The sequence below is a fragment of the Daktulosphaira vitifoliae genome, unplaced genomic scaffold (genome assembly GCF_025091365.1).
Source record: "Daktulosphaira vitifoliae isolate Bord-2020 unplaced genomic scaffold, ASM2509136v1 Scaffold_1, whole genome shotgun sequence".
Taxonomy (NCBI): Eukaryota; Metazoa; Arthropoda; class Insecta; order Hemiptera; family Phylloxeridae; genus Daktulosphaira; species Daktulosphaira vitifoliae.
Genome location: NW_026099572.1, coordinates 65,329,067 through 65,344,152, shown reverse-complemented (window position 1 = coordinate 65,344,152; position 15,086 = coordinate 65,329,067). Strand labels below are relative to the sequence as shown.

The 15,086-nt window shown below is 28.6% G+C and overlaps 3 protein-coding genes across 3 annotated transcripts in view; 1 reads left to right on the top strand and 2 right to left on the bottom strand.

Annotated features, from left to right (window-relative positions):
- The window catches only part of LOC126896261 (uncharacterized), a 162,240-nt gene that overhangs the window by 108,740 nt on the left and 38,414 nt on the right, over window positions 1-15,086 (top strand). The gene's annotated exons all lie outside the window — the stretch shown is intronic.
- The window catches only part of LOC126896244 (nose resistant to fluoxetine protein 6-like), a 173,506-nt gene that overhangs the window by 139,255 nt on the left and 19,165 nt on the right, over window positions 1-15,086 (bottom strand). The gene's annotated exons all lie outside the window — the stretch shown is intronic.
- The window catches only part of LOC126896245 (nose resistant to fluoxetine protein 6-like), a 113,395-nt gene that overhangs the window by 94,441 nt on the left and 3,868 nt on the right, over window positions 1-15,086 (bottom strand). The window contains exons 2-3 of the mRNA XM_050668881.1: window positions 11,720-11,924; window positions 10,332-10,543 (exon numbers count right to left, since the gene is read on the bottom strand). Coding sequence (XP_050524838.1) covers window positions 10,332-10,543; window positions 11,720-11,903 — 396 coding nt within the window. The 5' untranslated portion in view covers window positions 11,904-11,924. The remainder of the gene's footprint in view (window positions 1-10,331; window positions 10,544-11,719; window positions 11,925-15,086) is intronic.

Here is a 15,086-nt window from a genome sequence, read left to right as displayed (position 1 = left end):
GTCCACTTGCCTACTCATTAAATTTTTTTTTAGACAATATGGAGTATACATTATATAATAAAGTATAAAGCAAGGAAGCCTTCACATAAAATTTTAAGCACCAAAAAATATTTTTTATTCTTCTTTACTTAGGTTTTGGATTAGATTTTCATAAATATTATGCCAAATGAAAAAATATTATTTGATATACTATCCATAAAATATTTGCTTTGTACTAGTTTTCTTATACAAAGCTACAGTTCTCAAAATGAAAAAATAAATATCGAAATTATTTGGAGATAATAAATGATAAGAGAGTTTTAGTAAAAAATTATATTTGTTCCATTTATCGACCGTTATCATATAACTCATCATCGATTGTTCACATTTTATTTTTTATTCGTTAAGTTTTTTTAGATCATCAAATTGATCTTGGTGTAAAGTTGTCAAAGATTTAAACATTTTTTTTAAATTGGAATGATAAATATTTTTTTGATGATGTTGTTAAATAATGACTAAAAAAGAAGAGATCGTGGTAAACAATTCGAACACTAAGTCCCTTAATTACTTGTGTAGTCCATCGTCGTTCCTCATCGATTATTGTGAGTTTTTCTTTTGTTTATACAGCAAGCGCCTCTGCTTGTGTGTGTTATTATTCGACCATTGTACGCCATAATTTATTCATTGTTTTGTCGTACTATTGTACTCAAAGCTCCCGTGCCCTTGCACGCCTTCAGTGATTGGGCCCTAACCATCACTGAAGAACTTTATACACGGCCCTTGCCGTACATTGCGAAACCAACATCGTTCTTACTTAAGCCTTGTCATTGGTCACGTCATCACTCATATTCTCATACAGTCCACTGCTCATCGCCCCATCATCGAAGACTAATGCTTCGGTTAAGTCATAATTTTTTGATATATATAATTTATTTATTATATTTTTAGCTACTTTGTTTTAAGCCGTTTCGCCGACTATTAGTATTTAAGGGCCCCTACTCCTTAAACTTGAGATACTGATTGCAGAACTTTAATGTATTTGTTTTATTATTGTTATGTAATTATTGTCTACGCGTGATTTATTGGGTGTGCGGTTAGCCGGCATCCACCAGGTGAACTCACTCGCCCTACTCTTATAGTGATCAGAGATTTAAGGCAAGACGCCAATATTGAATGAACGCAGCACCCGTTGGTACTCATGTGGGTTCGTTAACGTTCATTGTTTTATTTTGTCTTAAGTCAGGCTATGTCGAGGAAAAGGAATAAGGTGAGTGGATTTTATGAATGAATTTTCAAAGCATATAACAATTAAATGTATTATACATGAATCATAAAATCTTATATACACCAATGTGGATAGGAAGGAACTTAATACTAATGCCATAATGGCGCTGATATAAACAAACAATAAGTTATAAATGTGAGTAAGTCTTAAAAAGAATATGGACAAGCATCATACTTATCGGCAAATTGAAACGGCTGATGATAATGTTGAATATTGAAAGGATCGATTGAAGTCGAATGCAAGTAGCTTACCAACGTGTACAATATGCTATAAACGGTACTGTGATGCATCTCAGAAAATATATAGGACCAACGGCGATATACTGAGGGCACAAGAATGCGTCAAAAGAACGCCGCAAAGGTTTTTTACTTTTACAACAAAACAAATACAAAACTACTGGCTCGCAAGCGCCATTGAGCTTAAAGCTAAAAAACGCTAAGATGGCAGCGGAAATGCAGACATAAAGAAGACCGACAACAACTCGGTGTAACACAACGATAGCATAAGCAATCACAAAACACAATTTCTCTTAGCACATTCAAACGATGTGTATCCAACAAATATAGTGCGGTGTGCAATTAGCCGTCCTAGTCTAGTTACCTCGTATGAAACAGGTTATATGCACTATAAGAAATAATCTAAAGTTCACATATGCCCAGATTGATAATTTTTGTAAATACGTAAAATTTACAAGAAAAGTTGAGAAAAATTTGGCTAAAATTTAATGCTACAATGAAGTGCTAAAATTACTTATTAAACAGAGTTTTAATCTCACTACTAATACTTAATTTGTTTTTTTAACCGTTTGTCAAGTCAAGTAAAAAAAAAATGATAATTGTTAATAACTACCATTGACTATAAGTTATATACAATAGAAAATAAAGGGCGCACTTTTACCCCAGCACTTTAACTCTTGATTTATCGATTAATCAATTATTAAGTATTTTTTTAATGCATCCCTTATAAAATATAAGAGTGTCAAGTTTATTTTTTAATTGACAACATACATATTAAACTATCTAATAAAATAAAAAATGAAATAATTAAGAAAATGACCGGTCGTTATCAACTTTTGGACCTTTACTTCGGAAGTTTTCAATATTTTAAAATATAAATTGTGGTTGAGTAGGCGTTTTCTGTCCAATTTTTAATATCACACTCATTAAATATCTAGCCTTTGAATTAATTTAATGAAATATTGTCAAAACTATCAATATATAAGCCCTACAACGTATATCAGAAGTATTTTTTTTAGATTCACACTAACATTAGTTATTAATATTATATGCAAATTAGTTGTTATTAACTATAGATCTAATTATTCGGCTTGATCATTTAAGATTCAAATACTGGCATATTTACTGAGTTTATAACCTATTAGATATAAATCTTTTTAATTGTGCGTTTGAATTATATACTTAAAACCCTTGGTTATAAAATTATAAGCACTTAATCACGAAAAAGAGTTAAGGGGGCGAGTGCTAAGAATTTACTAATATTTACTGTTGTCCATATTATTTTTAAAACAATATAATTGTTACGGGCAGATTATTCGTTCTTCACTAACATTACACTTTACGTCTATACTATTACCTGATTAGCACAAACGTTCCTACAGTCCCGACTAATAGCCTTTTTAGTCGATTATTGAAATTTCAACCGAAGGAAGCTCCTCCAAGTCTCAATATCTTGAGAAACCAGCAGTGTGGTCATTATGTATTGTTATAATTTCATAACTTGATTCTAAAATGTATTATTTAAAATAAACACAGATTTTATATTTTTTGCAGTTTAAATATCCGTATTTTTTAAATACAAAATGGTGATTAATAGCGTGTAGAAGAACGTCAGTGGTTACTGTCCAATTTGAAATACTTCTCACATTAATATTTGGCTTTTAAATTAAATTTATAGAATAATGTCAAGACTATCAAATTTTATTGCTCTATAAACTTATAAGTTTATCTGGTGCATATTTTTAGATTTCCTATAAAAAAAATTACAAAAAATAATATAACATGACAAATGATATTGTAACACGCTTGCCATGTTGGGAATCTAAAAAAATAATAGGGGCACATATAAAAAAAACTTTACAACACGTGCTTAAACAAGGCGCAATAGAAAAAAATTGGCTCAGAACATTAAACAAATATATAATACATTACCAACCCCAAAAGATTAAGAACAGAAGGCTGGTTCGGCCGATGCCACAAAGAAAAACAATTATATAATACAACGGACAGTAGTGAAAAATAACATTAGTAATCACAAAGAACGATGTTGCAGCGCACACAACAAATAATCGCTAAGACCTTAACCCTTAAACAGTCTTGTGGGGGTCTAGCATACCCCCACATAAATAAAAACGGATGTATTATATTGCATAAAAAGTGTACATAGATATAAATTTAGAAGATGGTTTTTATTGAATAGATTTTCATATATAAATACCTTAGAACAAAAAATGTATGACTTAAAATATCCATCAAAGTTGAAATAGGTCATATTGACCCCCACGCGACTTGTAACGTTATAATTTTTTTTTGGAATTGTATTTTTTTCAAAATATCATTTTATCGTAAATGCCATGTTATAATCGATATAATATTGTGGAATTGGGATTATGTGGATCTGCCACCGACTGTGCAATTAAGTTTTACAAATAAATAATCGATTGAGAATTTCCACTACTCGTTGATATGGAACAAATACGAACAAAACATGTAATAAATACATCCCGTCATAATGTGGACACATTGATTATCGGTGCCTCATTTACAATTACCACTATTCACAATTACCCCTCCTGACTCTACTCGTATTATAATAATTAAATTGTATTGTAATATTAATAACAAAAAAATTCAATTCAGAAAAATGATTATTTAAATGTAAATATACATAAAACTAATAAATATAAGCCGTGTTGAGCTCAAAGAAATACAAGAAAAATTAATAAAAATACATTTTGTAATAGTAAAAGCTTTTATTTACCGTCTTAAAAATAAGATTTTGCTGTTAAAATAATTTTTTTACAAACCAAAATTTTTTAATGAAATTTTGAAAATTAAGTTTTCTTTTTTTTTTTTTGTAATATAATTTTTAGTAATGCACATCATTACTTAATCAGGATATTAATAAGGAACTAGCAGACCATGTAGCTTTTGAAATAATACACCATTTTTTAAAATTTAACACTATCTAAAGATTTGCATCGAAGCTTTTTACTTTGATAGTGATATTAATCACTGTCAGATATCATTATATTTGATCCAACTATGCCACGTCACCACTGTGCCGCGACCCCCCTGTGTTGGGTTTTTTTGTTTTATCTCAGATATTGTCTATATCTTCGAAGCATTTTTAGTTGGTGTCCATAGCTTAAATTGGCTTAATGCTCATGGATTGGAATAAGTAAAGACAAATTAAATTTTTTTTTGCAAAATATTACATGAATGAAAAGCTATTTTACACTAGGAAACTAATATAAAGGGTTTAAATGGAATATTTATTCACTTTCTCGGTGACAGATTATCTATTGTTCTTGGAGTTAAGAAAACCGTTTTAATGATATCACATTAACCTTAGATGAGTAATATAATTCTAAAAAAATATATTTAATAATTATAATACCTTCCAAGTGGATATCTTGAATGTTATTAATTTTATATTTAGTCATCAATTTAGCATCACCAATATTCAAATTAAAATGGTTAAAACATTTATTCAGTTCAGTTCTTAATTCATCTATAGTCATCTTGATTCTTTGGTTGAGACCATCAAAATAAATATCGGAAATGTCTGTCTCAATTATTTTGACAAACGTTATCGCTTGTTTCACAAATTGATCATAATTCATATATTCATTTTCGTAATAAATTAAAAAGTATATAATACCAATTAGTTTTTAATTATAAGTAAAATGTTAACACCAATAATAAATGTATTGTAAATAATCACACATTTAAATTTCATTTAATATAATTGTAGAAAGGAAATAGTTTAAAATAATATTTAACTACTGTTTAAATAAAGTACTACAACAATATAATTTAGTAAAAGTGAAATTGTCATAAAGTATAATATAAATCACGATGCATTGACAATGACATTATAACCGACAGTCGCGTGAAAGAAAAAAACAAATAACACAGCAACTTGCTATTCCGTAATACTACATCAGCACAAATTATAAACGTTTTACTTAACAATAAAACAAATAATTATACTCAATTTTGATTTTAATTTCAACAATAATTAATTTATTACAATACTCTAAATAATAGTTTATACCAGATATAGTTTTTTATATAACTTGAAAATATAATAATACTTTTTAAGTATTATATTGACTTAATTTAATATAAACGATGTATTAGTTTGAAGCAAATATAACAAAAAATTTCAAATTTCGGCGAATATGCATACAAATCACACATTAAATTTTTTTTTTTTATTTAAAAAGCTTTCAATACAGAAGTATTATTATAGCTAAACGATTAAAATAAAATTATACAATATAAACTAAGATTATACAATAGAACTAAGACTATACAGAAGAGAAAAAAAAAAATTTTTTTTGTTATTAAACACAATTAAACAGATCGTTAGATTAATAAATTAAACATACTCAAAATACTAAAAAAAAAAAACAAATTAGACCTAGGATATTAAATTAACATACAGAAAAATATTATATAACGAAGCCAGCTGAATGAACAAAGGAAATTATATATATAATTATTGAGGAGGATTTTGTATTAAGGATATTAAAACTATTAATGGGCGAAATATTAAGTGAGGACAGGAAATTGAACAAGAGTGAACGGTTATGTTGTAAAGCTGGGCAATCAAATAGTAAATGAGGAAAATTACAGGGGACTTCATCATTGTGTTTAGGGCAGAAGGGGGAATGGTTTAGTGACATGTTAAAGGCATGACTAGGTAACCGATTATGACCAAATCTAAGACGGGAAAAAGAGGTAATATGGAAACGGGACAGAGGGAGGTTATAAAACCAAGGACGTTTAGGGATAGTTGGAACTATAGATTTATGCCAGTTAGCTAAAGAAAAATTAGACCATTTATTTTGCCATGCTTCATTAATAGTTGTGTGAAAAGAGGAAAGGAGATCGGAAGAGGGAATTTTTAGTATAGGTGGTCGGTTGAAGGAGTTAGTCAGTTTGGCTAGATGTTCTGCTATCTCATTGCCAGATATTCCGACATGACTGGGGCACCATAAAAATTCAACATTAATGTCCATTAAATAGAGACTATAAATTAAGGCTTTAATTTTGATTGTGAGGAAGGATCTACTTTTTTTAAAAGAAACTGAGGAAAGAGATGATAAGACTGACAGTGAATCGGAGACAATCAGAACATTTATTATATTGAGTGATTTGACGAATTCGAGAGCCGAGGATATCGCATAAGATTCGGTGGTAAATGAACAAGCTTTTGAGGGGAGATTATCTGAGAAATTAATGTTTAGACTAGGAATAAAAAAGGAAAAACCGGCGGAATTAGTATAAACTGAGCCGTCAGTGAAAATGAGGCAGTAGTTAGCAAAACGAGAGGAAATGAGTTCATCAAAAAGATAATTGACAGGATTAATTGGGAGAGATTGTAATTGAGGCTTGCTATAAGAAAGAAATAGATGGTTAAAGTGAATTTTTGGAAAATGAGTAAGTGCATGAAATGGAATGTCATATATAGGTAGGCGATTGATTGAGGTAATTATAGAATTAAGGTAGGGAGTCAAGGTAGTAGAAATTGAGGCAAGTAGAGGAAGAGTTTTGGGTACATATCGCCAAAGTGAGCTTAGTGAATGAAAACAATGAAATATTAACTTGGCAGGACTGGATATCTGTTTTAAAAGGAATTTATAGGCTAAGTAACGAGATCGAATTTCAATTGGAGGGCATACACATTCTACTTCTAAACTCATATTAGGGGTAGAGTAAACTGCACCTATAATTGTGCGTAAACAAGCAGCGAGTAGAGAATTGATTTTTTTACGATGAACAGTGGAAGCCGAGGCGTATAAAAAGGAACCATAGTCAACTTTAGACCGAATAAGAGCTTTAAAAATAAGTAAAAGTGAGGAGGGGTGGGAGCCCCACCAGGTACCTGCAATAGAACGTAGAAGATTAGACCAGCGTGATATGGAAGAGATGAGGTATTTAAAGTGAGGCATCCAGCGGAGTTTCTGATCTAGTTTGAGTCCGAGGTAAGTAACACAATCAGAGAAGGATAAGCTAACTCCATCAAGCAAAATTGAAGGGTGTTGTAGGATGTGTTTTCTGGTAAATATTATAGCTTTGCTTTTTTCTGGGGCAGATTCAAAATAGGAAAGCTGGAGTACAGAGGAGAGGATCTGGAGTGCATTATTTATATTCGATACAGTAACCTGGAGTGAACTATGGGAAGAGAAAATAACTATATCATCGGCGTAAAGTAAACTAGAGAAATTATTAGATGTGAGTGATTTACTTATATCAACAGTATATATGTTAAATAAAATAGGACTGAGGCAGCTACCTTGAGGAAGACCTCTATAAGTAACACGTTGGTAATATGGACCAAACGGCGATTTAAAGTGAAGGAGGCGGCATTTAAATAAAGAAAAGATAAATTTGCACACTGATATAGGAATGTTGATGGAGAGTAGACGTGTTACAAGAAGAGGAATATTAACAGAATCAAATGCACCACGAACGTCAACAAAGACGGCTGTTGTAAATTGACGGTTACAAAACGAATGGTACACGGGACCAAAAAGAGAGGAAAGACATTCCATTGTGCCCAGTCCATGTCGAAAACCAAACATATTAGGAGATAGTAGAGATTTGGATTCAAGATACCAATCCAGGCGAGTTTTTAACATAAACTCTGTTAATTTGCAGAAGGCAGATGAAAGGGCAATTGGACGGTATGCGTTAGTAGCAACACCACTTTTAGGGATAGGAATTACTTTGAAATGCTTCCAAGACTCGGGAATGATATTGTTAATACATAAATTGTTTAAGATAGTTAAAAGAATATCAAAGGCTTTTATTGGAAGATGTTTAAAAAAAAAAGGAGAAATATTATCCAAGCCAGCAGCAGCAGATTTCCTTGAAGAGATAGCAAAGGACAGTTCGTAACGACTGAAAGGAGAGGAAAGGAAGCTATTATTACTATTATTTGCTAAATTGTCTGAAAAATGTAATTCAAGTTCGTCAGGGGCAGGAACGTAAGGAGGTGCAATCTTATTACAAAAGTCGTCAAACCAGTCATTGTTGGTGGTGGAAGAAGGACGATTTATACAGTTTTTGAATTTTTTAGCGATGGTCCAAAATTCAGAGATAGACGTTGAAGGGTGTAGATTGCTGCATAAATTTAACCAAGAGTTTTTTTTTTCCTTTTTTAGAATTTTGGTTGTGTTGGATTTTGATTTTTGGTATGTTATATAGTCATGAAGAGAACCTGAGGATCTGTATTTTTTGAAATGGAAGGAGCGCATTTTAACTGCAGTGGTGCAGGTTGAGTTCCACCAAGGAGGAGAATGGCTAAAACCTATATTGTTCGAACGCTTACGCGGGATTGAAACTTTTGCTGCTTTTATTAGGATATTAACAAAATTGTTGTAATNAACTATATTTATATTTTCAATAAGTTTTGAGAAAAAAAAATGTAACATGAAATTTTGATCACTTTGTACAGACAAATTTGGTTTTAGATTTGTATAATAAAAGTCATTTTGATTGATATTTTTTGTTACGTCACAATTTTAAAATTATTTAAATTCAGGTTTTAATGATATTAATTAAAAATTCTAAGTGATTTAAAATAAGAAAGGTAAGAAATAATTACCTTTATTCCATTGCCATATTTCTTGTTTTGAATATGCAATAAAATCAAAAAGAGTTGCAAACGTAACTAATAATAGCAGTACTAAAATGACAAACCTATAAAATTTAATTAATTGCGATTCAATGTAATATTTATTATTTATTACTATTAACCATTATAAGCTTAGTTTAATGTATAATCTATTTGAACACAGTCTTATTCTAATGACTTTATGTTTTTAATTACTATATAAAACAAGTTAAAGTAAAGTAAATCTTAAATAAAGATGAACTAAGAAATATGTATTTCAAGACAATATTGCTTAACTTTTACATTTTTTTCTTGAATTTATAGAATATAGGAACTAATTTTATCAAACTAATATTTGATAAAAACTCATTAATCATTAAAAAATTATTTATCAATTAAAAATGAAAAATATTTTGTATGGATGCAATACAGAAATAAGAAAATTAAAAATCAATAACTTTAGTGTGATGAGATATTGTTCATAATTTCATCTCAATAATTTAAATTATAAAACCTTTAGTAAAATTTAAATAAATAACAAACTCGTACAAATAAGTCCAGTCGTAAGCGTCGTACTTATCTCCTGCACGTTCTGTCTGTGTACACATCTTATCGTTTACTGATATATTTTCAATAGAAGTTATGTTATTTTCTTTTATGTATGATTGGAGATAAGTTTGAATTTCAAATGAAGAACATGATTGTGGAACGCATAGCGCCCATTTAATGATATCTAAACGTTGCTTGAACCTTGCTCCGCCATACTAAAACATTAAATTATTTAACCATTTTTTCATGTATTATCAAAAATGTAACTGAACATTTTTAATGAAAACAATATAACCAATTTGTCAAACAAGTCATTAATATCAAAATATCAACATTTTTATAATTTGAATAATTAATTAATGATGGCATGGCTGATTAAACAAAGCATTAATGGCTGATACGCTGTTTCGGGTTCGAGAATTAGTCACAGACTACTTTTCTTATTAAGCGAGAGATTATCTCAGTTGTTAGAACCAACATCACTCTCTTCAGTAACAAACTATCCGTATCAGAGTATTAAAGCTTTTAAAATTTAAGCTTAAATATAAATATTTAAGAAACCTATTCTTTGTAGGTGGGTAAAAGAATGTAAATTTTTTTAATTATTATTACATGTTACGTGTGTAATTTGAAACAAAAAAATACTGCTTACATAAATTTTATGCCATGATGGAAGCATTGGATTATAATCTCTAGTATAAGGATCCGTTTGAGAATATTCTCGTGGAACATTTATTTTGATATCTATCAGACAATATTGAGCTTGAATTGGCTTGGTTACTTGTAAACATTCGTCAAAGTCTCCTAACTGATATATGTTTCCAGTCAATAAGCCGACTGCTTGTTTTGCTGATGCATCCCACACTATGATAAAATATATTTTATTATTGTCATTAAAATATCACGTAGAATTTTTGTAAGGTCCAGTTGACCTTTTAAGAATAAAAATTTACTGTCTGAATTAAACGAAGGGCCTAAATTATCTAAATTCAATTTATTTAAAACAACTTTGAGGCAAATAGCGGAAAATTTGATAAAGTCATATTTTGAGGCAACTCTGGGGGGCTCTACAAAGCATACTTTTTACTTATTATTTAAAATTTTAGATATTTTCATTTAAATTATAAAGTTATCTAGGGAGTATTCAAATTGAAAGGATCCTTTTTATAGGTTCATTTTTAATGTCCAACTTATAAGTCAAATACTGTCGCCTTATTTACTAATGGTTGAAAAAAACACTTACAAGTAAAATTTGAATTAAATAAATAATATATATATATATATATATATGTATTTATGTAAGGAATTAAAAATTTTTTTTTACTTATGGTCTATATTTTACAATAAAATATCATAAAAATATATCTTATTTTAAAATTTTTTAAAAAGTCCTCATTTTTATTTAAAAAAACGAAAATTTCATCAAACAATTTGAAAAAATGTTAATAATTATATAAAACATGATAAACAAAATGGTATAATTTTTTTGAACATTTATTCAATTAATCAAAGTACTCAATCAATTATTAATTTGTAACGTTTTGCTCTGACCTTCCTTCCTAATACGTATATTTATCATGAACGAAAAATATAATGAGAGTATTGGCATAGCTTGAAAAATTTATTTCCGAGTGCTATACTATATTCCTTATCTTTATTTCATAATTTTGGATAGTAGATCTGATGGGAAGTCTTTTTGTCATATAACTTTACCTTCACCTTTTAATAAATTTTAATTTATTTATGAGGACTACGAATGTTTGTATGATAGCTGAAGCCCTTATAGCCACCATGCAATCTACGCTAATGTAAAGAATAGTCAGTTGATCTGAGAAATTCTGCATAACACCTATCAGCAATTTTTTGACACGGAATTTTTTTATTTTTCTGTTGTTTAAATAACTGTTAGAAAAGTTTTATATATTCTGTTATAATATTTTTTAATAAATAGTCTTTTAATCTATTAATGAGGAATCAATGAGTATAGTTGTTCATTTTCTTTCTTCCAATTTAAATATTTATTTTAAACGAATCACTTACTTTGTTGAGCCCATAGTATAGAGGTGTTTAGATTTTCTTGCAGTCTTATACTGTCTTTTTGACATTTTGGATTACTTGAATTTAAAATAGTGTTCGGCAAAGATGGTATTATGTTTGGTGAAAATGTCAATAATGCATTAGTACTTAGTACAAACAATAATAAGGACAAAAAATAAGACACCATCTTATTTAACCATAAAGATTCCTGTAAAATTGTATAACACGTAAAATATTAATCTTGATCATAAAATCATGACAATACTGAATAAGTTGATGATTTTTTTAATATCATTTAAATTCATTTGAATTCAAAAAAGTATGTCAAATGAAAAAAGTATATAAGTAGTATTTATTATAAAAAATTGTATTAATCTTTACATTTTTAGAAGTTTGAAAAAAATCGATTCGGCGAGATCTGAGAAAAAGTGGTAACAGACAAAAAAAATAAATAAATAAAAGAGTGTGGCCTAGTTGGGACAAGTATAGATGATATATGACAGTGATTAAAATCACTATTATAAGAAACGCTTCGATGCAAATCTGTAGATCGTCATCGATTTCGGCAAGCGTTCATCGAATTCTTTGATTTCGAATCAATAAAATTGGCTATATAAGCTAATTCAAATTTTAAAGTTACCTTTTTCGACTTAAAAGAAGAAAAAAAATTTAAATAAGTTTAACTTTATATTCTATGCTAATTAGATTTATATAATATCAATGAAAATCAATTTATTGCCCTTATAAGGTATTTTAAAATAAATTAAATTCAATACCAAGAATTTAACACAAAAATAGCATATTTTTTAATAGGGTAGCCATTTTCACCATGAAGACAATCCATATCTAAAATTTTTTTTTTTTTTAAATAAGCTTTAATTTAAGATATTAATAAAAGTGTTAATATTTCCGGAACACTTTCAAAAATTAAGTTAAAAAAGTTTAACTTATTTGTAAAAATTGCTTTTTAGAATCCCCCCATGTGGGCGGTCAAAAGTCAGATTTTCAAAAAATGTATATCAAATTAAAGGGAAATATCTAAGTTTTCAATAAAAAAAAATTATTTTGATTTATTAATTTTTCAAAAAGTTGTGGCAGTTTTAAATATCAAAATATTAACATGTTAAACGGAGATTTTTACATAAAAATTACATTTTACGTTAAATTCCATGGCCATTTGCCCATAGAAGACTTATTCTTATATGGACAAATGGCCATATTTCATATTTCGATATGATTAATTATTTTAACACCGAGAGTTGCATAAAAGTGCTTACTAAGACTTCTATTTAAATGATTTCTTACAATAAAAATACATTATAACGTTTTTATCGAAATTTTGAGTTTTCCTTATAAATTTACTGTTAATTGTAATTATTTAACTTTCTGTTCATATATGAATCTAAAAAATAGAATATTTTATTCCACATAAAATTTTATATTTAATGATATAAATTCTAAACTTGAAAGTTGAGCTAAAAAAAAAAGTATGTTGGAGTGCATGTTATAGATTTCTAAAAAAAAAAATCATGTTGATCCATACATTTTACAAAAATATATATCAATTTAAATTTGAAAGTATAAAATCGGAAATTTGAACACAAAAATAGCATGTTTTTAAATACGGTAGTAATTTGCATGTAGAAGATAAATCGTCGGGACAAATTTTTTTCTTGGAACTTAAAGTAATTATTATAAGCTTGAATTTGACATATATTTAAATCTCGGAGTATTTCCGGAACATTTTTAAAAGTTATGTTGAAAAATTTCTATTTTTTACTCGTATTTTTAAAGTTTTTAACCTTCCTGTATAAAGGAAAATGGTCCGGTTTAAAAAAAAAGTTGCTAAATGAAAGAAATAAACTTAAAGTATTTATGAAAAAAAAAATTGTATTGATCCATACATTTTTCAGAAAGTCATAGTAATTTAAAGTTAAAAAAATAAAAATTAGATGTACAATTTTAACACCATAATTGCATGTTTTTTAAAATCGGCAACCATTTGCTCATAGAAGATAATTCGTCGGGAGAAATTATTTTTTTGTATTTATAGTACATAACATAAGCTTTATTTTAACATATTTTTGAAGTCTGAGTATTTCTAGAACACTTTTAAAACTTAAGTTGAAAAAGTTAAATTTTTGTGAATATCTTTCCATTTTAAAACCCTCTCTGTGGGCAGGTAAAGGGTCAAATGTTATCAAAAATATATCAAATGACAGGAAAATACCTAAAGTTTCAATATAAATTATGGTAGTTTTAAGAAAAAAAATATTTTAAAAATGTTGAAAATTACAGATTTTTAAAATTGTAATTTTTTGGAGGATTTCCCCCATTTGCGGAAAACGAGATAATTATTTTCAATTTTTGAGGGTATACACTTCGACTAGATACAATTTGTGATCTTATGACATATTGTTCATCAAAATCGGTTCAGTAAGAGCTGAGGTTGTGGAGTAATAGACACCAAAAATAAATGTAGTTTAAAAAAACTAAAAAAACACGCTTTTAAAGCACATCGAACTAAAAAGTTAAAAATAAGTTTAAAATAATTATGAACAAAAAATACTAGTATTATTGTGATAAAAGCGTCGGGCGCTCAATATACGAAAAATATGGCACAAAGCACCCACGCTTTTATCACAATAATACTAGTATTTTTTATTCATAATTATATTAAACTTATTTTAAAAATTATTTTTAACTTTTAGTTCGATGTGCTTTAAAAGCGTGTTTTTTTAGTTTTTTTAAATATATTTATTTTTCACTTTTTAGTTTCATGTTATGATAGTAGTTACTATCAATATCATGGTTGTAACGGATAACGGGAAATCAGGGATCGATTCCGGGGAGGGTGTCTGAGAAACGGCTACCACATCCAAGGAAAGCAGCAGGCGCGTAAATTACCCAATACCGGAACATGGAGTTAGTGACGAAAAATTATGATACTGGATTCATCCTTTGTAATCGGAATGAATGAGTTCTATATCTCTAAATAAGAATAAAGTGTGTTAATATATATTTTTAATAGGAATTAGAATATATATATATATATATACATGTNGAATTAGAATATATATATATATATACATGTAAAGCGACTTAAGTACGTAAACGTATCATGCATTAGGTAGAGTCGTGTTTTGTGGGCGGGCGGGTCGGACTAACGTTATACCTGAGGCATAAACGGCGGTAGGAATATACAGGGTGTTCAGTAAGTCAGGAAACGGGTTTCTATTGTTCTCATTGTTTGTAACAATGAGAACAATAGATACCCGTTTCCTGACTTACTGAACACTCTGTATACGTAAACCGTATGCACGCGGATGATAATGGACAGTCAAAATAAAAATTTGTTTATATATATATA